Here is a 24,218-nt window from a genome sequence, read left to right on the forward strand (position 1 = left end):
TACTGGCTCTATCTTGGTACTCTCTGTGCTCAAAGTCTGTCTATTTTCAGAATTTCTTTTAGATGGCACTGCTCAAATTTAAGAAATTCCTGAAATGCATGACTAAGGTTCTTTTCCTGCATTTAGGAAGTCCTCAATTATGCATTTAAGTGGCTTGAGTATTAGTCATTTGACTCTCAAGTCTTACTCTTGCCATAGCTCCTCCCAGCACTTCCTGCCAGTGTCCTCATAGTATGAAGGAAAAACAGATTGTCCCCTTTCCCAGCTTGACTTTCATACATTTTGGTGCAATGCACATCAGTTGAGTTTTTTGAGAACTTTTTGTTGCTTTTGTGTGTTTTTTTTTTTTTTTTTTTTCCTGAACTGGCTTTGTATGCAGTTATTGTGTACTAATGATGTGTTGTGATTACTTAGCTTTCTGCCTGACGCAGTTCATTTCAAGGAGTGCACGATGACAGAGCGTGGAATTAAATGGGCTTGTGAGTATTGTACGTATGAAAACTGGCCATCTGCAATCAAATGTACCATGTGCCGTGCCCAGAGGCCTAGTGGAACAATTATCACAGAAGATCCATTTAAAAGTGGTTCAAGTGATATTGGTCGAGACTGGGATCCTACAAGTACTGAAGGTGGGAGTAGTCCTTTGATATGTCCGGATTCCAGTGCAAGACCAAGGGTTAAATCATCCTACAGTATGGAAAGTGCAAATAAATGGTCGTGCCACATGTGCACGTACTTGAACTGGCCAAGAGCGATAAGATGTACTCAGTGCTTGTCTCAGCGTAGGACCCGGAGTCCCACAGAATCTCCTCAGTCTTCAGGGTCTGGTTCGAGACCAGTTCCTTTTTCTGTCGATCCGTGCGAGGAATATAATGACAGAAATAAACTGAACACAAGGGCTCAGCACTGGACTTGTTCTGTTTGTACATATGAAAACTGGGCAAAGGCCAGGAAATGCGTTGTGTGCGATCATCCCAGACCTAACAACATAGAAGCAATAGAACTGGCAGACACTGAAGAGGCTTCTTCAATCATAAATGAGCAAGACAGAGCTCGGTGGAGGGGAAGCTGTAGTAGTGGTAATAGCCAAAGAAGATCCCCACCTACAACCAAACGTGAGTCGGATGTGAAAATGGACTTCCAAAGAATCGAATTGGCTGGAGCTGTTGGCAGCAAGGAGGAACTTGAAGTGGACTTCAAAAAACTAAAGCAAATAAAAAACAGGATGAAAAAGACTGACTGGCTGTTTCTAAATGCTTGTGTCGGTAAGTTGTTCCTTACTGCCTACACAATTAGTGCCTGTGGTGTGGTGTTCTGGGAGAACGAAGTATTTAAGAACAAACGTGTCGTTTGGTTTTGAAACAGCTTTTGTGAATCTTTGTGTTTTAATTTTAAAGAGCAAACCTGAAATAGCAGTTCACAGAGAATGGTGTGGAGTTGATGCATGAACTGACCAGAGTTCTGTGGCTCTTTGGGTGTTTTTGCCCTTCTGTAGGGATTGATATCATTGTCGCAGAGTGCTGTTGTTCTGTTGTGGAAAAACTACGAAACCAATCTACAGAACATTGCAATCTGTGTAATACTGTATTAAAAGGAACGAAATTTAAAAAAAAAAAAAAGCCTTCACTGGATATTTATAAGCACTCTTCTCTTTGCAATGGTGAGATATGCTAGTAGAAGCAGCAGCTGCAGCTTGGGAGTATTTGTAAACAGTGTAGAGCTCACAACGGTACAAGATGCTCTGTCAGATGTTAAAAATAACACTAAAATATGTAGCTCCAAGTAACTGCATGTGTAATACTGACCTTGAAAGTAATAATGTTGCATACTGTTATAAATGTTTTTGTAGTCAACTGCTTAAAAAAAAAAAAAAAATCCAAATTGGTTTTGTATCCTAATGCTTTCCTGAAGAAATTCTGGATAATTCTCCCAATGCTGTTAAAGATCAGAGACTTGTGAGAGCAGGGTTTTCTCCAGTTATTGACCTTGTGAGTTACCTTTTGTGCTGTAACTTCCTGGAAGCAGATACCTTGTACCCTAGTGTACAAGCAGATTCAAGACTTGAAATAGGCAACTATTTTTAGGGTAAAACACTCTGTTTGAAGCTGCAGCATTAATGGTGTGTCTCGCAGCATCGCTTCATGTTGATGTAATTGAAAAACTGATATGTGGAGCTGTGTTATTTCATATATTTGGTCAGGTGTGAATGTTGTTGCAGCTATCATGGGTATGGTTTTAGTGAGCTAATTAAATACTCCACTTCTTTGTTGCATAAATAGCTTGGATGTGTTTCATTTTGCTAGTGGCTAGATGCCTTTATTACCTGGTGTGTTAAGCTTCTGACATGCTAGCAGACATGGAGAGCCTTTTTTTGTTCCTGGAATGAAGCAACTGAAGAGCTGTATGACACTTTGTAAGTTATGGAATACCCAACATCAGTCCTTGGAGGTCATTTGTGGGGCTCAGCAGTACCGATCTTGTATTCTCATATTGATTGTATCCACTGTTACGGCTTTTTTCCTCTGCTTTTTGAACAGACCTTTTTCTGGCTGTTTCAGTGTTACTAAAGAAAGTATCTGGATTTTCAAACTTAGTCTGTGGACATGATTGTAGCTTATATTTAAGAACGTGCATTCATTTACATTTGTTTATATTCAGTGTTGCTTGTGATTGTAAGTTTGCATACAAAACTAAAAGCTATCTGTAGGGTAGTAATGATTTAGTTCTTCTATAATGAAGACAGTTTGAAAGTAGGTTGAAAGTATCCTGATACTTGATGAGAAAACCAGAATGCAAATAGAGCTGTGAATTCTGCTAGTGTTCTGCTGAAAGAGTCCTTGGGTTCCTTCTATAACTTAAAAGCTGACAATGCTTTTCCTTTTGAGCTAAGGAAAAAAAACAACCAAACACACAACAACACACCTGAACAGCACCAAAAGCTGTTAATAACCAATCCTTGGTTTGGGAGATAATTTCTTTCCTGTCACCAATGTCATTTTTTTCCCAAGTGTTCTTGGCAGTGGAAATAACCTTAAGCGTGCTGTTGAAGCTTTGCAGCTTTTCTGCTGCAGTCTCTGGGTGTTGAGCATATCTGCATGCCAGCTCACCTAGTGGTTTTAAATGCAGTAAGTCACATTTATGGTAGTTGTTTAGTTACCTTAGTATGATGTGCTTAAAGCAACGTCACTCTGGATGGAATCATCTTCCCTGAAGTGCCTGTTCTTGCCATTGGAATCAATGGAGTTACTGTGATTTGGTGAATTATTGTTTGTGTGCTGGCTGAAGCTCTTTTCTAGCTGAGCCGAGCACTTGTTCTCGTTTTGTAACTGCTTATCTAAAAACTGACAAGTCTGTATGAAATATCAAGTGGGTTGCTGAAAGCTGGTGGAGGAAGAGTCAGGATGTTGACTTAGCATAGTCCAGCTGATGAGTAATGGCTTGGTAGGGCTTGGTAACTTCACACTGCACCCACAGCTGGGGGGTCCTGTTGCTGTAAGTGTGTGGGAGTGATGGATCACTTCAGCATCTTTGGATGTACGAGCTGTGGCTTTCCTGATGTCACAAATAAAAATTAGAGGAGCAAGAGTAGGAGTAATTCTTGGCAAACTGGTGCTTTTCTTTTCTCTTAGATGGCATCTTTTGAGTATACCAATGATAACATGTGGTACTTTAAACCACTTGATTAATTAATTTCATTTTCTCAACTGTAGTATAAAACTATTTTTAGTAGACCTAATTTTTTTTCCCACATTTGTTCTTTTTGGGTGAAACTTGTAGATGTGTATCTTGTTTTGTGGATTTAGAAGAATATGTGCTGTCTTCAACTACTGTTGGAGATATCCACTAATACTTTCCCTGCCTCTCATTAAATATACCATCAGGGCTTCTATTTCTTGCAGACACAGGCTGTACAGAATGTTAGGAGTGCAACTCCTGTGATGCAGGAGCACAGGTGCTTTTTTTGTATTGGCCTTAATGCAAGATCAATGCAGGGAGATGAGGGAAGAAAAGCTAATGCATGCTTACTGGTGCTCCATTTCAGCATAGCAGTGCTGCTGGAGGGCTGGGTGGAGCTGGTTTGAGTGCCTGGTTAAAGCTGCCTCTGGGTTTTAGCAGTACAAATGGAGGAAGACTGTCCCAGCTCCCAACACTCAGAGTTGTTTGAGGCTGGTGCTCAGTGCTTGCTGGAGATTCCCCTCCTGATGCTTTGAGGCTGGGCTGCACGGTGGAGTGTGGTCGCTGCAGGGCACTGGGGGGGGATTCCTCAGTTGCACGTTCCAGATTTTGAACTGTAGCTCACAGATCAGGGGTAAACTGTTTTCTTTCTCCTCCAATCCTGCTTACTAACTGCTGCAGGAGAGCCTGCTTTCCAGGCTCAGGTTCCAGGCAAGGTAGCTGCTGTTGTGGGCAGGCTTTGCTGCAGGAGGATGGCTCCAAAACCAACCAGGCTTGCGTTCTTCTGAGCCGCCTGAAGGAAAAAACTGAGTGTGTTTCCTAAACAAATCCAAAAATACTTAGAGCGGTCTGTAATGAATCTTGTTTTGCAGTACATCCTTAAAAGGACTGCTAGCTTGTTCCTAATATTCCTACATAGGTCTGCTTAGTTTTTTCTTTGTCGACTACTTTACCTCTCTTGTAGGTTTTTTTTGTCCTCTGTCATTCTCTCTCATGTTGTCTGAAACGATGCCAGATCTGTTAGCCAGGCATCCCCAAGCCCTGTGGGAAAGGAGAGCGGCTCTGTTTGCATTCAGGTGGTGTTTACAGGGCTGTGCCAAGCTGCAGGACAGAGCTGCCTCCAGCCCAGCATCCTGCAGGGACCGGTTTCCTTGTCACATCACATTCATGGCACAGCTAAACCTTGCTGTGTGTGGGTTGTCAGCCCTGTAACAAGGAAGTGGGAAGCATATGGGTGGAGAAGGACGGCTGGAGGTGGGGAGAGGTCATGCCTTGTGCTCTGCTTGTGTCAGCTTAGGCTCTCTTGAAGTGTTTGGGGGAAGTGTAGCATGAGTTAGTGGCTGACTAATTCAGGTGATTACCTGCTGTGCTGGCCTCTGCTAAATGTGGCAAGCAGTGCTGTGGAATGACTGAGGGGGAAGGCCCTGCTGAGAGCTGTACAGCCTGTCCTCCTTCCCCACTATGCGTACTGCTGTGCCAGGGTACATTGATGTAAGCATGCCACTGTCACCTGGAAAAGCAGCTCCCTGGTTTGAGCATATATATATGTTCTAACTGGCTGTGTGTGTGCATGCATATCAGTGCTGTTGTTGCAGATCTGTCCATGAGTGTAAAACTCTTTGTTCCTTACTTCTTGCCAGTAAACCTCAGCTCCTGAAGTACATCTGTTTCAGTCTCTAGACTCCTTTTAAACACTCTGTGGTGTTTTATGCTGAAAGTATTTGAATAAGTAATCAAGTTAAAAATACTTAGTTAAACTTGCCTTGGAAACACGCGTTGTTAACTTTAAAATCATGCATGCTTCTCTGTTTTTAGGGCACAAGTGTGCAAGTGAGGGATCGGCCATCAGGGCGGCGTGGGGTTGGGGACAGCTGGCAGGTAGGAGAGGGGATGGCAGGGATCTCTTCCAACAGCTCCCACCTGTGTGTATGCTGCTCTGCCTTGTAGCAAGGTGTTGGAAGCACAGTGTGTGGCCTGCTTGGAGATGGGAAAGCTGTTTGATTGTATCATTACTTTTTTTCCAGCATACTGCTGTTGGCTGGCATCAGGTTTGAAATATGTGCATTTTTTGGAAGGTAGTTATTGACGTTGATGCAAGTTGCAGAGCTTGAGAAACTCAAAAAATGTACTGTATGGAAGGGTTGTGTCTCAAACTGTCATTAGCAGAATGTTCTGCTGCTGACTGTGTGCCAGTGCTGAGGAGGGAGGTCCTGGAAACAAGGAAAGAGAAGAATGAGCAGAAGGATGTGGTTAGAGGCCCTTAAAGGCTTTTCAAACAATCCCTGTTTTCTTTTTATTAATTTGTGTGAAGCTCCATATGCCCTTGTGAAGGAGTCGTTCCTCTAAGAAGAGAAAATTCCTGTCTGCCTGACAGCTTTCGCTGCTCAAAATGATGAAATATGGCATTGCTGTGAAATCTTTGTGACCACCCAATGTGCCCTGAAGTAGTTGGAGCTGCAGAGTACAGTTCTGCTGCTTTGGTCAAACCACAGCTCCTTGCACTCACTGCTTTGGTTGAGGGACAGTAAGGCTTCAAACAGGTGTCAGAGCTGGGTTTAAGGCTGTCAGCATGCTGTTCCGTGGTGTGCGTGGCCCCTTCTGAGGAGCATGGATGGGTAAATCACGTCTGTGATGTTAACACGTCACAGCTGTATTTGTAGCAGGAGGTGAGCAGCACAGGTCTCCACGTTTCTGTCTGTTGGATGTCACTAAGGGCTCTGTCTCTACTTCTGACTCCTCAAGTGTATAATGTGGTTAAAGTGAGGGTTAATATTCTCTGCCCTTGTTTGCAGAGGTGTATTGGAAGGAGTTAAGTTACTTTATTTGCAAGCTGTGCCAGCTGGTGTTCTCCACCAAGGTACTGAGGTGAATGAAGACAGCTGCTATAGGTTTTTTTCTTGGAAACTTTTACAGCTGGTGGTTTTGAGGTGGTCACTGAGGCTGTGCAGTTAAGGCAGTGTGGATTTAGGGAGAAGGGGAGCATGGTGGGGCACAGACCAGTGTCTGCAGTTTGTAGTGTCACACCACCTCTTCTGGATGCGTTTCAAAGAGAAAGTTCTTGTAAGGATCAGCTTGCTCTTGTGAATAATCAGGACAATGCCCTAGCAAGAAGTGTGGCTTGGGGATGCTGTGTGTACAATCTTGAGGCAAACGCCTCTCTTCCTTCTGACATTTTAACAGTATGAGGAATGCAGTGGGTGTCAGTGGGGAATAGTCCAACTGGCGTGGCACCGCATCAGAAAGCAGTTCAGAGAGTGCTTGTGTAAGTAATGGGGCACTTGTGCTTTATGAAAAGAAGTGAGTTAGAACATCAGTAATTACTTCTCTGATATTTCTTGTAAAGAGTGTTTTGTTGGGCTTTATGTAAATGGGGTAATGAATTGGAGGCTATCCATCTGAGAGAGACCAAAACCCTTGTAGGAATGTGCCTCCTACTGGCATTAAGGACTTGTTTTGGTGTGGTGGTACAGGCTTCAAGAACTGCAGATGGTTCTCATGAGTGTTGCATGTAGGCAGCTTTGCTCCCTGGTTTTGGGGTGAGGTGGCACTTCTCAGTTCAGATTTCTGTCAGTCTGTTTTGGAAGCTGCTGCATCTTTGCTTGGGGTTCACTGCAGCCTTGGATTGCTGTGACTGGCACCTGGTGAGCTGTCAGCCATTTTCCCTGTTCAGAACAGCTGGAAAGGACTAGGTGTTTGGGGTTTGTAATGGCCACAGAGCAGGCTCTGCTGTAGTGATGCTCAGAGCATCCAGATTGCAGTATTTTGGTGCGGATGAGCACTGGACATAGGGGCACGCAGCAGGTTTTCAAGAGCATGCTTCTTGTAAGGAGAGGCTCCTAATGGGCTCTGCGGGGAAAGCGCTGTGAAGCAAGCTCTGCACGGTTTGTGTGCCATGTTTATCTGGGGAGACTCCATTACAGCACTGCTAGTAATCTCATGGAACAGCTTGCCTGGATTTGTGCTAAAAAAGAGCTGCTGCCACTTTTTCCCTTTTTTCTTTTCCATATTCACTTGGCTGACTGGGTGGAAGAACAGAGGACGGCCAGACTTAGTGCTTGTGCATCACCACTCCTCCACAGCTGTCAGTGCCAGCTTGAGGTGGCATGTAGGACACGATACTGTTCTTCTGTTAAAGTGCTGCCAACCTATCACACGTTTACAACCCTCCTCCCTTTTTTTTAAAAATAAAGCCTAGAAAGCATATATGGTATGCACTATTGATGTGTGCATTGATGGCTTGCTTAAATCTCATCAGTGAGATTAGAAACGTACTCTTTAAATGACAACTGGGACTTCTTGGCATGCCAAGTATTGCGAGTGCACTGCAAGTGCTGGCAGTACTGTGCCCAGTGCATGGTGCTGGTCTGGGTCTTTACTGCTCACTTGCAGCATTGCACAGCCTCCAGTGGCTGCCTCCCAGCATTGCTTCTTGCTAAGGTTTGGCTGAGCTTGCTTGTTGCTGTAGCTTAGAACACTAACAAGTAGGGTATGCCTTGGCACTGTCTGAAGGCTGTAGATGCTGCTGTGCAGTCTGTACCTGGCAAGGCTGGCTGACTGAGGCTGCTGGGAATTGTTGGGTCTTATCATGTGTTGCTGAAAGAACATTTTGGAAATACAGTGCCACACTTGACGTTCTTGTTACGGATGCGGCATGCATTGACAGAGCTCTTACCTCTTCCTTTGGTATGGCTCAGTTCTACCTGGAAGCAGAAATGTAACAGGAGCACAGCTGTGCTGGTCATATATCCCATACCATGCTTCTGTGACATGTGTTTTAGGGAGAGTCTTGAAATTGATCAGTGAACTTTGTGTTCTTCTTTCCTGCTGCTGAAGTAGCTTTGCTCCATCCATAGCAGCTCTTTCATTGAAATAATATGACTTTTGATGAAGTGGCAGAGGTTTTGTGACTGAAATTTGCAGTTGGATTTGTTGCTTTTGATTATTCTTGAATAATTTAACATTCAGCTGTAGAGGCTTTATCAAATTAGTTCTACCTATTGAGACACATCTTGCCCTGGTTATCCATTTTCCCTCTGCACCCTTTCATCAAATCTTTCTAATCTCTGAATTAGAGGATGATAGACTTCCAAAAATATTCTTCTGCTTTTTTGTCTGTTCAAACTTCAGTCCTGAGCGTAAGTGATGGGACAAGGGGGAATGGTTTTAAACTGAGACGGGAGGTTTAGGTTGGATATTAGGAGGAAGTTTTTCCCCCAGGGGGTGGTGAGGCACTGGCACAGGTTGCCCAAGGAGGCTGTGGATGCCCCATCCCTGCAGGCATTCAAGGCCAGGCTGGATGTGGCTCTGGGCAGCCTGGGCTGCTGGTTGATGACCTGCACACAGCAGGGGGTTGGAACTGGATGAGCATTGTGGTCCTTTGCAACCCAGGCCATTCTGTGATTCTTTCATTAAAAACGGCTTTAAGGTTACTTTTCTGTTTCTTCAGTCTGTGCTTTGTAAGAAAGCAATGTGAGCTGTCTAAAATAAGATGCCTTTGACTGTAATGTGTTGAATTGGAACCAGTATTGTTAAATATAACACCACCACACCTTGATGTTGTATCCTGCTAATTGCAGCTGAGGAATGTGTTCTGCATGAATGGTTGTGATGTGAAGTGTGGTCCAGCAGTTAGGATCCTGGGGACTCCAAAAGACGGTAGGGATTTTTCACCTGTCTCACTTCAGAAACCTAAGCAACACAGAGCTGATGCGCTACGTGTGTGGTTTCTCTTTATTATTAATTAGTAAAGAAAGTAAAGATAACTGAATGGTAAGTAGGTCCAGTTAGTAGCAGAGAGAGTGAGCTGAAGAGAAATTGTGTCCTGTATCCTCTTTCAGCACTGTTCTAAACCATACTTGAACAGTGCTTTAGTGATTCTGTTTCTTAAGTCTGGTCATTTGTTTTGAAGATAAGAAGGGAAAGTACAGTAGAGGAATCTCTGCAGTATCAATGAATGAACTTCCTTCAGTACAGTTCAACAAATAAGTGGGTATGTTATGCCGGGTGTTTCTTAGCAGAAGGGTCCTTAGCACCTCTTGGTAGCTGGATTTCAGTCTGCCTCACCTTCCAGCTATTTTGGGTAGTGGAAATAGTCCAGGAGGTGAGGTAAGTGTGAGTGTGCTTCTTTTCTTGTTTAAAAAAATAAAGTCACCTGAATGTTTGCTGGTATGCAATGATCTTCACGTTAGATATATATTGAGAAGCCGCATAAGGTAGCTTGCTCTACAGTGGTCTAATTGCTATCTAGAATGAATAATATTCTTTTCTTCAGGAGTTGTAGAAGGTGACTTAGCTGCTGTTGAGGCCTACAAGTCATCAGGAGGAGATATTGCCCGCCAGCTCAGTGCTGATGAAGTACGCCTGCTGAATCGCCCGTCTGCTTTTGATGTGGGGTACACACTTGTACATCTGGCAATCCGCTTCCAGAGACAAGACATGCTAGCAATTCTGCTTACAGAGGTGAGCTGCTTGGGCTGTTGCACAGACTGCATAGGAACCTTATGTAACTGTGCCATTGTTTGCAGCCAGTGACATGTAACTTCATTTGCTGGTTGACACTGACGTTAGAATATATGAATCGCTGCATTTCTTCTGTTGATGCTTCTCCCTGTGAGGTGAGTTTGCTGTAAGGCTGTATGTGTGTGGTGGTCCTGAGGATGTAGAGGTTCTCCTATTAAATCGTGCAGTCCTGGCAAAAGTTCTGACCTCACTGGTGGTGGAAGTGAGCTATTGTGGGGCTTCCTGTGCTTTGGGTGGGGGAGAGGAAATGCCCTGAGGGCAGAACAGTGAGTTCAATGACAGCTTAATTTTTCAGAGTTTTGCTAACAGATACATCTACCTGGCAATGATTTGTCCTTTTCTTTCTTCCCTGAGATTCTTGGGAGTTTCTAGGAGAAAAGCAAATTCCTTGCTTTGCAGTATGGTGACATTTTTCCACTCTTCCCCAGTGCGTAGGCTCATTGGGTCCTCTGTCCCCTTGCTCTTGAACATTTCATTTTCTTCAGTGTTTTTGTGTGGAGCGCCTCACTTCTGGTAATCCTTCCCTCTTAGAAGGCCCACATCTTTATCTTTTTTGTCATCTCAGATTTGTTTTCTTGCCTGATGAGAGCAGTTTTTATTCTGTCTCTGCCTCTAGTCTGCCTGCCTCCCTAATTTGGTGCTTACTGCAATTTTGAAGCATGCATTCTTGAGAAGAGTGCCCTGCTGAGAAGAAGCTCAGGAGACTGATGGAATGCATGGGGTTGAGTAATTAAACAGTAAATAAAGCAAGACAAATGGGACAGAAGTCTTGAAAAGCGTGCATGCTTCTATATGGCTAATATCAGTGCTTTCTGTGTGGCTCACAGAGTTATCTGTGTGAGTGGAGTTAAACTTTTTCTTTCAAAAGCTAACGTGTTGAAATGCTGCCTGTTTGTTTTTGTTTCACCTGCTAGAAATATTTATTCAACATGGCATTTGCGGAAATATTTAATAGTGTTTGACCTACACTGTATGCCCTCTTTTGCTAGGGTGTTAACTGGTGCAAATGTCTTACAAAGCTTTGTTTACATACCCAGTCATCCCCATGTTGCTTGCCATGCATCACTGAATGAGCTCCTTCTGCCACCAATTGAATGCAGAGACATTTAGGTGTGTTACCTTAATAGCTTTTGGGAAATCTCTCCATAGGAAACTGTTGTATGGTGGTAGTGAAGTTTAATGCAAAGTGTAGGCTGGGCTCACGTATCAGTTTTGAGGTGTCTTTCTCTCTGTTACATTTTTGCCTCCATTTTCCTGCTGGAAGCGGTTGTCTGTTAATTCATTTCTGTGATTCAAAGTGAATTTTAATCAGGCTTGTTATCAGCTTTATGCTAAATTGGAGATAATTCACTGTATGTGACTGTATGTTGCATCTTTCAGAGCACCAATACTTAGCTTTCATTGCATCGCTTCCTAATAAAATACTTTCCTCCGATGGTTATCACTCCGAAGTCTCAATACTTAACTAGAAACAACACTGAGTGCATAGCTGCTTTATGTTGCAGGTGTCACAACATGCAGCAAAGTGCATTCCTGCCATGGTGTGTCCAGAGGTCACGGAACAAATCCGTCGTGAGATTGCTGCATCTCTTCATCAGCGGAAAGGAGACTTTGCTTGCTATTTTCTGACTGACCTTGTCACGTTCACGTTACCTGCAGGTAGTTCTACAGTTCTTATTGCTGCTTCATTTTCTTTCTTTCTGGTTGCTTTTTGTCTCCTAGTCGAGAACTGCTTGTTTGGGATCTATATGTTGACTTTTTGAGAGCAGAAGTGTCCAGCAAAAGTAAAGCCTACTTGTGTTTTTTATTTTTTTAACAATTTAGGTTAGACCAAGTAATTGAGTTTGCAAACTAATTCTTGGTTTTGCACACTTCGGTGTATGCATCAGTCTTGTGAAGTGAGTGTGTGGTCCTCTTCAGACATGAGGAAATGGATGAAAAGTCAAGTCGTGTAAGGAAAGGCTGTGCCAAGATCAGGGCTCAGATATTTCTGGACTCTCATGTGATGTGTCTCATAGCTATGGCAGTTTCCAGTCCTTTCCTTTAAGACCCTTTTAGATTTGTACCTGTTTATAGCAGTAGTGCTTAATGAGTAATGTTTAGAGGTGCGCTGCAGTCAAGATGATGTCATTCAGCTGCCTGCCTCTTAACAAAAGGATCTGTGAGAGGACTTCTATTACAGGAAGCAGTTACTGAAGATTGGAAGTACTACGAAACATAAGAAAATGCGTAGATGGAAATTGTACCAATCTTTAGAAAGCAGCAGCATTGTAAGAATGCTGCTTAGAACAACCTGGTTGAGTGTTTCCGCATCTCTTCTTCCAAGAGTCTGTAGATGTGACAGTTATTTTTTTTCAGAGGAGGCGTTAGGGATGGTAGGGTAAAGGCAGTATATTCTCCTGAATAACAGCTGGTAAAGTCTCTTTTTAAGGTAATAGGTGATTTTTATATTGTCTTCCCTTTTCTCCAGATATTGAAGACCTACCGCCCACAGTCCAAGAAAAGCTATTTGATGAAGTACTTGATAGAGATGTTCAGAAAGGTAAAGTCTCCTGACTGGTCTCTCTCCCTGTCATTAAGGAATATTCATCTCAATAAATACGTTTTAAAAAGTAGATCTGTGTGCATATGTTGCTTTGTTGCCTGAAGTTCTGTTTTGTGTTAATATCCACTCTGAAATTTTGTTTCATATTTCCATTCTGTCCAAGAGGCAGGGTTGGAATGAAGTCTTAGAAATTATGTTCATAATGCATCTTCTGGATTAAAGTTTTCTGGGTGTTTTTAAAGCTTTACAGCTAAAGCTTTAAGCTCTTCACAGAAAACCTAACAATTTTTCTGCTTCAGCAGTGATCCTAAAGCAATTGACATGATGTTTCTTTAAGGCTTGTGTACATTTTTCTTCTTTGACAGTATATATAGCCCAAGGAAGCAAGTGCCTTTAGCTGCTGCACTTCACCTGTATTTGTAGTATGACAAAAATACAGCTTTGTTCATGTAAATACATTGAGATTATGCTATTAACATGCTGTCCAGTTTGAGACTTCAAATTCGGTTTCAAGACCCCCTCTTGTTACAGAGCTTGAAGAGGAATCTCCTATTATCAACTGGTCACTGGAATTGGGTACACGCTTGGACAGCAGATTATATGCACTTTGGAATCGGACTGCAGGGGACTGCCTGCTCGATTCAGTCCTACAAGCCACTTGGGGCATTTATGACAAGGATTCAGTGCTGCGGAAAGCCCTTCACGACAGTTTACATGACTGCTCACATTGGTAAGTTAGTTCCTGTGCCACCCTTACAGATAGCTTTTCACAGCTGTATTTAAAAAAAACCAACAAAGCAAAACCAATCAACATAAACACAACTGTGTGGATGCAGAGTGTTGAGTCAGTGTGATTCACGTGGTGATCTGTTCTAGCTTCTTTTAAATGCAAAGCACTGGGAAGTTGGGCATCCTGACGTCAGGGATTGCGATCTTCACCCAGCAGCACATAAAACAAAGTGAAATACTTGGTGCTGTGTGCTTGTCAGCATGTTCTGACCACAGTTAAAACTGGAATTTCTGTGTACGTGCAGTGTAAATTGTGCATGTGCTCCATCTCCCTGCTGTTGGGAAATAGTTTGCAGAAGATTATGTTGAAAAATAGCCTTTGATTCCTATATACACCTCTCAGTATTTTCATTCTATCTGCTTAGTTGCAGCTTTACTTGGTACTGCTTTTTGTTCCTGTGCTGTCTGCTAAAGCAATGGCAGTAAAGCACTGTGGTGACACTTAGCTAGTGCTGTCACTTGGCTGTAGAAGTGATTTATCTTCCTGAGTTAACTTTTGCTGTTTTACACTGGCAGCCTTCTTTAATCCAGTACTGTGTTTTGCCACTGTTGGAAGAGAAATATTTGCAGTCAGAGCATGGCTGGTCTGTGCCAGCTCAAGTGTGCAGTGGGACTAAAGCAGGGCATTGATAAAGGCTAATATAAGACACAGGAGATTAGATTTCATATGTTCTTGTCATCGAGGACAAGAGAAGCTCTGTCAGCTGGCACGGTAGGGAGGAAGCTTGTCCCCTTTCTCAGGAAGGCAACAAAGGCTGCTTTCGGGGGTACCTCCAAGAAAATTTTGTGATTGCTGCTCCCAGCTACTTGCTGTTTTGACTTAAAAACTTAGAGAATTAGTATCTAGAGCTGGGTTCAGTCACGTGGTGCTTCTCAAGCTGTTTTCCCGAGATCCTGTCTCCCAAAGAGCTCTGTCACTACTTGAGAGTTGTTTATAGTGGAATGTGCATCTCAACCACGCAGGAATGTCCCTGGCATCACAGGCAGTTCCACTAAGGCCAGAACAGCAACTTATGATAGATCAGGTTTTGTTCTTTATGGTAACAAGACAAAGCATGGTATCTAAACACACGCTGCAGATGATTGAGTTTTAAACCAGTCTTTCAAACTGTAAGTGCTGACTTCTGTTGACTGTTGTGTCAAACAAAATGCTCGTTATTTAGAATATATTAAGTCTGGTTAATCTTCTTAGTTCATGTTCTTTGCAGAAGCTGTATTCTCCTCTGCATTTACTTAACAGTGCTTTCAACGAGGACCATATAAACCAGATTAAGATATAATACAAGCCCCCCATCATTGTTTAAATGCTGTTGCCTGCCTTCAGTCTATGTAATCTTATTTGCTGGTTGGTTGCTAAAAAAAATTAGCACTGGTTCTAAGACAAACCTCTGCAGAACGACATCCTTAATAGGACATGGTCTGCCTCTGGGTGGAAGTTCTTGAAGAGTCAGCTGGCATTTTTGTGGTGATAATACATCAGGCTTGAGTCATAATTCCTTTCAAAAAATCCAGATGGAGGTTCTGAGAACTCACAGTGAAATTCTGCTGCGCCAGAATCGTTCTGCACATCCTATACATGCTGCATGGGTTGAGTGGGAAGATGCTATTAACTCCAAACTTCTTGGGCTGGACATGTAGCACTTAGGAACAGATGCTGCTGTCTCTGGCTTTAATGGTGGTTGCTGAAGGAATAGGCTCCTAACTGCAATCACGAGTCTCAACAGTAATACATTTTTATCTACTGGAATTGTTCTCTAAAGACTTCACAAAGGTACTTAAAAACAAATTTAGTTCAGTCAGAACATCCAAGTAGCTCATCTGGCCTCATTTTGTTACGTTTGTTCAAATGCTGAACAAGGAAGTGTGTGGTTGAGACAGTCTGGTGCTCAGAAACAGCTTGACAGTGAAGTTCCCAGAGTTGTCCTTCACTGACATCTAAACGCCTTCACTTTTTTTTCAGTTTACTCTGACAGATACTTTGATTTCTCCCTCTTTGTATTCCATTGCTAGCATTAGGTTGGAGAATGTAAGTTGGCTTACAGATACATTCATTCCTCTTGTGTTAACTTGAACAAAATCAAGATCTTGAGGCCTTGCTACAGGGTTATCAGAGGAGCCTTCTGTGGGGTGATGTCTCTGACCACATGGCTAACCCCAAGAAGCTGCTCTAGAAAACTCACAGTATTTCATAGTTTGTGTGTTGACTTTTGTTTGCTGTTAAGCAGCACCATAGGATCCAACTTCTCTCAGGTTCTCTTAGATAAAAAGTTTCAGAAGTTATTATATGCTGCTGAATATGTAAGACAATTTTCTTTGTGATGATTAAGAAAGAGAAAACGCTGAGAGTAAACTGGCATATAAAATGCAAGTTTTTAATAGAAGTTAAAGCTTTAGGACTTAAAAAAATAAATAAATAAGAGTATAAATAGGATCAATTGTATTTTCTGGTACTTGATGCTTTTAATTCTGTGCAGTTTTACACCTTTTCCATGTATCATTACCTTACTTTCTGGATCAGAAGCTGACATCAAATAGACTGGTTAGGAGGCAGAATCTACTTTAAGATGATATATTTTGGTGTTCGTTGGCACATGGTGTGGCAAAGGAAGAGAATATCTGTGTTGCTTGCATGAGAAGAATGGGTAACTTCCCTTACATGAAATGGAATGTCTTGGTTTTGTTTGCTGCAGATCAACACTTAAAAACAGTCAAGGCTAAATATGACTTCATAAAAGCTATTATAAATGTATTAAATGAGTGAGGAGCCTCTTAGGAGCTTGTATCTACTATGGTGTGTTTGCTGTAGGTATGTGATCCCCAGTGATTTCTTAAATGAGGATTGGCAAAATGGAGTCTCACACAGATCTAAATAGATATCTATTGTCCTTATGCTCTTTTTCCCTCTCCCATTCCTTACAGATTTGGGTTAATGGAGTACAAGGGCTGGTACTGCTACCAGGCATGCAGTGACCTTTACCTTTTTCTCTCTCTCTTTCCCTCCTCCCTTACCCCCAATTTTTTTAGGTTCTACACACGCTGGAAAGACTGGGAATCGTGGTATTCCCAAAGCTTTGGTTTACATTTCTCATTGCGAGAGGAACAGTGGCAGGAAGATTGGGCATTCATACTCTCTCTTGCAAGCCAGGTAAGAGAAATTCTTCATTAATTTGCAGTTTGAAAGGGCATGTTGATCTTTCTGAAAAGAAATTTCCAGAACTCAGACTGTTCTTGAGGAATGAGATTTTTCTGCTGCAAAGACAAACATTCCTCTTAAGCCAGCAATATTAAATGATTACTCAGTAATAATTGCCAGGCTCTTCCTGGCAAGTGAATGTAAAAATGTAATTGTTGAGCTTGCCTTTGAACATTATGGCGTGGAAAAAGCCTGGTTCCATTGGTGTTCAAGCACAGTCTGTAGAGTAAACTGATTTGTGATCACACACCTGGAATGTACCCCCACATCTCTGAGTTACACTGGTGAAACTTTGGCACACTGATACTTTGCAGCTCCCCTGCAAAATGAGATTTACGTTTCAGTACGCTTCCAACCACAGGAACATGCTTAGCTCCCCTTGTGAATGATACACATGATATTTCTAGCTGTTTTCCTGCCGTTTGATTTGGATGTGCTCTTTTCCTGTCATCAGAAGATACTTACCTTCAGCTTTCCCCAGATGAGCGAATTATTTTAGACTAAATATTTTGCAGTGCTTCATGGCTAACTGAAGGATGAGATGTGTTATTTGGAAGATAGGAGGAAGAATTATTACAGACAGATTAAGTTCCTTTGCACGCTGAAGTGGTTCTGCTTATCTCCATCTGATATGTAGTAGTCTTACACTCTTTCATTTTTTCTCTAGATAACCCTTACAAGCATTTTCTGTCTCCTTTTGGAGAATAATTTTCAAATTCCAAAGCAGAGAGAATAAGTTCTTTCTCAAACACTGCCTGTATTGTCTTTGTTTCAGCCTGGAGCAAGTTTGGAGCAGACACACATTTTTGTACTTGCACATATTCTTAGAAGACCAATCATAGTTTATGGAGTAAAATATTATAAGAGTTTCCGAGGAGAAACGTTAGGATACACCCGCTTCCAAGGTAAGCCTGTATTTTTTCAAATTTAGTATTAACTAATGCTCAGCTGTAAGTCGTAGGGGAAACTGAAAGAATGACTCCAGCCACTGGATGGAAGGGGGAGTTGCATTGTAGGCAAACTCTTCTGCTGTTAAAAAGAACAGAACAAACCACTCAAAACTTCCAGTTCTTCAGTGTATGGTGGGCATGCTGCCTATAACCACAGTTTCAAAAGAAAACATTTTTGCCTCCATTCAACGTGCTCTTAGCCTGTAATTTGTCTGAAACGAACTGAAAGTCGTGTGGTTCATCCTGCTGTAAGATACAGGCTTAAAATTCTGCCTGTCTGTGCTATTAGTGGCTATGAATGTCCATTTTAAATGAAATGGTGCTTAGCATTTCCTGGAGGAGACTCCACAGCGTGCTTCATAAACGTGGTGGAGAGGTGGGCTGAAGGTGTTTGCGTTGTTTGTATTGGCCTGGTTTCCCAGCAGAGTAGCAGTGGGATTTGCTTCTGCAGCAGAGTGGTGTGCCTTGTTCTGCAGCACTGCAGCAGGTGAATTGAAGCAGCCCTCACAAAAGTGAAGAGGAATTATCCTCAAAGCCAGAGGTAAAGCCAGTGTGTAAAGGAAGATGCAGAAAGGTAAAGCAGGGAGGAGAATGATAAAGTTGCAGGATTTTTAGTACTTAAAGAAGTGGCTGCTTGCTTGAACGCATGCCACAGAAGCTGGAAGAGGAGTTCTCTTCACATGGACTGTGCTGGCACTCTGTTGTGTGAGGTATAAGATTAGGTAACTTCGTTACACATGATTACAAAATGTTGGTCAACAGATAAGGCCAATCATTTTCTGCAAAAGGAGATTCCATGATGAAGTTGAAAGGCAGTTCTTACATTCTGTGTGATGCTGTGAGGTGTTAATGACTGAAACGTGGGTGTGATGTAAATACTGGCCTGCTTCTGTACTGTGGCTTTGGCTATCTGGATTGGATTCTTGCTGCTTTTGCACTCTAGGCAAACAGCCTAGCCATCTTGAAGATAAATGTAATGGTGCTATATTGCCTAGGTGTGTGTAGATTCCTCAAGAACCATATTCTATTTTAGAAGTCAAGTGTTTTTGGGGTGACTCACCAACGTATTAGATGGTAACACTTCAGCATTTCCCTATTTGCAGGATTAAAAACGTAAGAGGGGATTGGAAGCATCTGAACATGCTCAGCAGTAAACATAACAGATGTGGAAAGAAGTGCTCAGTCCTGCAGCTGTGTGACTGACAGGGTGTTCAGGCATTCCTTTGGTTCATCTTCCTTGCTCCTGTATCTCTGCCTGACTCCTACCCAGCATTGTCTATACCTGCACGTGTTGTTTGGTTGTTTAGAGCCTCGTAGAGAACTTCCTGAACCAGATCTAGAGCCTCTTTGTAAGCAAAAATGAAGGTGGCCAGTCTGTACTGAAGAAGAGTTGCAGGTGAAGTTAATGTGTAACCCGCTGTAACTGCTTACAGTCTTCAGAGAATTGTGGAAGCTGTGTGGCTTGCACGTTTTGGGCAGTGACAAAACATCTTGCACCAGGAATAGGGAAGTAGAGAGCTTAAAATCTGTTACTCTTTGTAGCTTTGTTTCATTTCAGGTGATGGAAGTACAGGCTGGGAAAGAACAGTCAGTCATACATAGACACCGTCCTCTGGGCTTTTAGTTGCTTCTGACTTAAAGGCTGAGTGGTTGCCAAATGTTTTCATTTTGTAATTGGGCATTAAGGCAAGCAAGTGTAAGGCCTGAACACACTGAAATGTTTTTGCTCAGTGAACCAGGAGGTACCCAGGTGCATGGGCAGCCTCTTGCTGTGTGCTTCCAGGAATGCAGGCAGATGTTGATGAGCAGTGCTGTGCTTGCTGTGAGCTGCACCAGGGATGCTCAGCAGGTGAACTCAGGACTCCTGTGTCAAATTACCTGCAGTCACTTCTCACCCTGTCCAGCTGCATTTTTGTAGTTAATGTCTGCTAATTAAATGCCAGCAGCACAGCTGAAACCAAGTGGCTGTTCAGCCCTTGCATGCAGAGCAGTGGGCCAGCAAGATGTGTCTCCTGTGAGTGGTACAAGGCTCTGCTGTGCCTGTGAGCTCTGCTTGGCACGTGCTCCTTTCTCAGGAGCTTTGAGGCATGCTCAGAGTTCTGACTCCATATACAGCCCTTGTCTGGTTAAGATCACTTTAACTGAAAAAAAGGAAGAGTTATGTGGCTTACAGTAGGTGGAAAAGACTTCTTTAAATGCTTTTCTTAACAGCATGTTTGTAGCACGCTGGACACTGATCTAAACTTCCTATCCAGCCCCTAACCCTCCTTGGTGATCAGACTTCTTTTTCTCCAGGAATTGCTTGTTCTGACCTGGCAACCTTGCTGCGAATCCCATAATCCACAGCCTTCTGGTCACCTCTAGATTGCAATCAGCAGTTCATGCCTCTTTAATTATTTAGGCTCTGACAGCAGCAGATCTGTTCACCTGACCTTAAGCATCTCGTGGTCACAAATATACAGCTTTCAGAACTAAACAGGGAAGAAGTGACTGAAGTGTTATCAGATGGGGTTGGAGAAATGAAATGTTGTGGGTGCTGCCCAGGTAGCTGTGAGCCCCTGCTCTGTGCTGTGAGTTTGTCTGATAGATGCAACCTGGGGAGGAGATCAGCGTTCACCCTGAGGGTGCTGGGGTAAGCATTCCTTGCCCAAATGCTGGTGCTTCAGATGTCCTCTGGTTAACACTTAGCCCTTGTTCTGCGTCTTTTGGGTTTAGCAGGGAGTTGTACGGGACTTGGGGAACGGGATGAACACAGAGCTGAGACATTCCTAAAGATTCCTCCTCGAATCTGGACTTGGTAATAAAGTTGTGACTCTTGTCTGTGAGTCGTTCCAGTTCTTTCAGGTTTTTCTTGATTTTTTCCAATTAAAGAATGCAAGAAGTGGGAGAGGGCCAAATGCTGAGAACTTACTAATTTTTTCTTGTAGAAAAGATGAATTTTAAGCTTAAATAAACCCCCCAAACACCTCCCTGCCTCATGTTTCCATGCTACCGCTGCCCTGCAGTGCCCATGGATGTTGGAGGAGGAACCCAGTGCCTTGTTTTGCTGCAGCGTCAGTCCCTGACTTGCTGGCAGCAGCTGTACTATGAAAGGTTGCTATGCTACATGTGCACTTAAGTTTATGCACGGCTATTTTTAAACTGTCACAAGGTAAGGGCTGCTTTTGCTGAAGTTGTCTTGCAGCAGAACGCACCAAGAACCATTTTTTTTTTTCTTCCTAGAAAAGGGTTCTGCTTTTGTTTTGAGACTTGCTGCTCTTCAAGCGAATTACTCTCTTTATTGCTAAAAAAGGAAGGGAGAAAAGCTGCAATTCACTGATGGCACAGGTTCCAAATGGATTTTTTTTTTTTTTCTCTTTCTTTTTCCAAAAGCGAGCAAAGCAGTGTCAGGTTCTGGTGGTCGGTCTTGTTTATTTTGGAGACTCCAGATGCATAATTGCTGTGGGTTCATTTATTTGTATGATGTTGATGAGAAGTTGGGCTGCCTCTGGAATGGGCTGCATGCTTAGATGCTGAATGATGCTTAATGCAGTACATTCTCTTAATAATAGGCTGCAAGCAGATGCAGGGTTCTTGTTCTGGTAAAAATAGACATAACTGTAGCTTTTATTTCTGCGATTTGAGTCTTCATATATCTTGTATACAAATCTTTACACACAAAAGAAGCCTATGTAAGACTGCTTTCCTAACCTTGCTTTTGTTCATCGCTGTACGACAGCATAGACTGTAGGGGGGCAGTGATGTGGCACTGGTGGAGCTGCAATAGCTTCTGCCTCCCCTCGTGCCATTGCAGCTCCAGACCAGGTTCCACCTCAGTTACAGTGAATCGGCCCTGAGCAGGGCCACCAAACCAACAAGCTTTGCCGCGAAAGAGCTGCACGTGGAACTTGACTGTAGATCTGAGTCTCATCCTTTCTCCTCCGTGTTTGTAGGTGTGTATCTGCCTTTGTTATGGGAACAGAGTTTTTGTTGGAAAAGTCCTATTGCTCTGGGCTACACGAGGGGCCATTTCTCTGCTCTGGTTGCCATGGAGAACGATGGGTATGGCAATCGAGGTGCTGGTGCTAACTTGAACACTGACGACGACGTTACTGTTACGTTTCTACCCTTGGTGGATAGCGAGAGGAAATTATTGCACATTCACTTCCTTTCTGCTCAAGAGGTAAGAACTAACTGAGGAGCTGCTGGCCTTCTTCGCTGCTCCTCCTGAGTCGTGGCCTCACCATCCGTGTTCCTGCAGTTCAGAGAATGGCCAGGAATGGGCTGCTCAGATGGGTTAACACTGCTCCCCTCCTCATCACCTGAGGTGATTCTGAAGTGTTGTTCTCCATGTATTTGGTGTTTATTTGTAGGTCTGTAAGCTGAATGTAAATATGCCACGCAGGGTACAGTTGTACCTTGAAGAGACCCACAAATAAAGACTGACACTAATGCCAGACTGACTTTTTCTTTATGGATGCAATAATTATTGGCCAGCATTTACAGCATGGACTGTCTCTTCTTAGAATGAAACACAACTTCTTCAATAACTGCAGTGGCTCCTTGTCATTATTATAATAAACTTTGTATGTGAGAGAAGGGAGGGAATGGATGAAAATAATTTGTCATCCCCAAAAGTGGCCATCCTACAGATAAAGGAGAAAAGAATATGGCCTTCCAAGTTTAGGGAGGGATGTTTGTTTTTTAGCAAGGCATGACATCAGCAGTGTCTTACAAGAGGAAGTGTTTTGTATCAAATACTGCTGGACTCCTAAAAACTGCTTTGTAAAGCCAGAAGGCTCTTGTAGGACCTGTCCTAATTAAACAGGGTGCCTTCTGGAGAACTAGTTTCTCACAAATGACTGAAATATAGGAAAACTGTGTTGGAAGAGCCTGCTTGGAGAACTCAGAAGGGGAGGAATAGCTGGAGAAGACTTCCAAAACTTTCACATTTTGGTTAAAAAAGCAGTGTGCGTTGGTTTGAGTGGCAGTGATTGTGGGATGCTAATAGTGTTAGCCTGGGAAGGGAGCTGCATTGCTACCCCAGACAGGGTATTTGAGAGTGTGTCATAGAATCACAGAATGGCCTGGGTTGAAAAGGAGCACAGTGCTCATCCAGTTCCAACCCCCTGCTGTGTGCAGGTCACCAACCAGCAGCCCAGGCTGCCTAGAGCCACATCCAGCCTGGCCTTGAATGCCTGCAGGGATGGGGCATCCACAGCCTCCTTGGGCAACCTGTGCCAGTGCCTCACCACCCTCTGGCTGAAAAACTTCCTCCTAATATCCAACCTGAACCTCCTGTCTCAGTTGAAAACCATTCCCCCTTGTCCTGTTGCTATCCACCCTGCAGACAGCCATTCCCTCTCCTGTCTGTGTGCTCCTGTCAGATATTGGAAGGTGGCTTCCAGGAAGTTGCTGGTAACGTTTCGGGCCTCGTTCTCAACCTGTTCTCTCTCTCTCCCTGAAGATAGGTAACGAGGAGCAGCAAGAGAAGCTGCTTCGGGAGTGGCTGGACTGCTGTGTGACGGAAGGAGGGGTCCTGGTGGCCATGCAGAAGAGCTCTCGCAGGCGCAACCATCCTCTGGTCACCCAGATGGTGGAGAAGTGGCTCGATCGCTACCGGCAGATCCGCCCTTGTACTTCCCTTTCTGATGGCGAGGAAGACGAGGATGATGATGATGAGTGATGGGTGAATTTGGAAAAGCAAATTACCAGCACGTAGTGTCTGACCTGGAGTTAGCGTTGTGCTGTAGCTGCTTGTTGTGGAGCAACCTAATTCTAGAAGAAACATGCTGCAAAGGATTGTTCTAACCAGCATGGGGAGAGTCTAGAAGCTCATCTGCTGCGTGGAGAGCGCTGAATGGGCTGGACTACAGTTTGTATAAAACAAAAGAGAAACAAAACACCTAATTTTATTATCAAGACAGAAAAAAAAAAAACAAACAAACCAACAAACACTTTTCTTTCTGATTGTAAATCTGTCTATAAATGTACCGCATGTGGTTGTGTAAGAGATTGTGTAATAGGAGAAGTATACCAGCATCTTAATTATTGCAAAGAAATTTTTCAGATAAGGGCACTTACAAAGCACACGTTAGGTGGATCTCTCTTCCCTCTGAGATTCTTTTACAGTAGAACCTGGCATTCTATGTCACCTTTAGCTACTCTGACATATTTCTGTGAAAGGCCCTTTCATGTCAAAGCTCACTGGTGCCCGGGTCAGATGGTGAGGTTTTTTTGTTTGCACAAAATATCCACAGCAAGTCATAAACAAAACCACGTTCATTTTACTCATAGTTCAGTTACTGCCGTGCCCACAAATAAAACCTGAACTCTGTGGAACAAACTGGAAGAGAAGCTAAATTTTTCATGGAGTGAAATGATTTGTTTCCTGAAAAAGTCTTTTTGCTTTTTATTTTTTTCCCTCCTTTCATAGTTAGATTCCTTTCTATATACTTAATGATATTTATTCAGAGATGTGACCTGAAGCATAGGGATTTGATTCCAGTACCTATCTACTAAATGGAATTGTGTGAAATCTGAGGACTCGAGATGTGATTGGGAGTTT

General features: G+C 43.1%; 1 protein-coding gene across 1 annotated transcript; it reads left to right on the forward strand.

Moving 5' to 3' along the window:
• Positions 1–451: 451 nt before the first annotated feature.
• Positions 452–23,336, forward strand: ZRANB1 (zinc finger RANBP2-type containing 1; the record flags this gene model as incomplete). The annotated part of the gene is made up of 9 exons (XM_079535737.1): positions 452–1,265; positions 9,947–10,134; positions 11,700–11,853; positions 12,665–12,736; positions 13,271–13,469; positions 16,553–16,673; positions 17,497–17,626; positions 21,604–21,833; positions 23,118–23,336. The coding sequence occupies 9 exons, from the start codon at positions 452–454 to the stop codon at positions 23,334–23,336; spliced, it is 2,127 nt and encodes a 708-aa protein (XP_079391863.1).
• Positions 23,337–24,218: the final 882 nt, after the last annotated feature.

Source organism: Tetrao urogallus, assembly GCF_951394365.1.
Source record: "Tetrao urogallus genome assembly, chromosome: 5".
NCBI classification, from domain to species: domain Eukaryota; kingdom Metazoa; phylum Chordata; class Aves; order Galliformes; family Phasianidae; genus Tetrao; species Tetrao urogallus.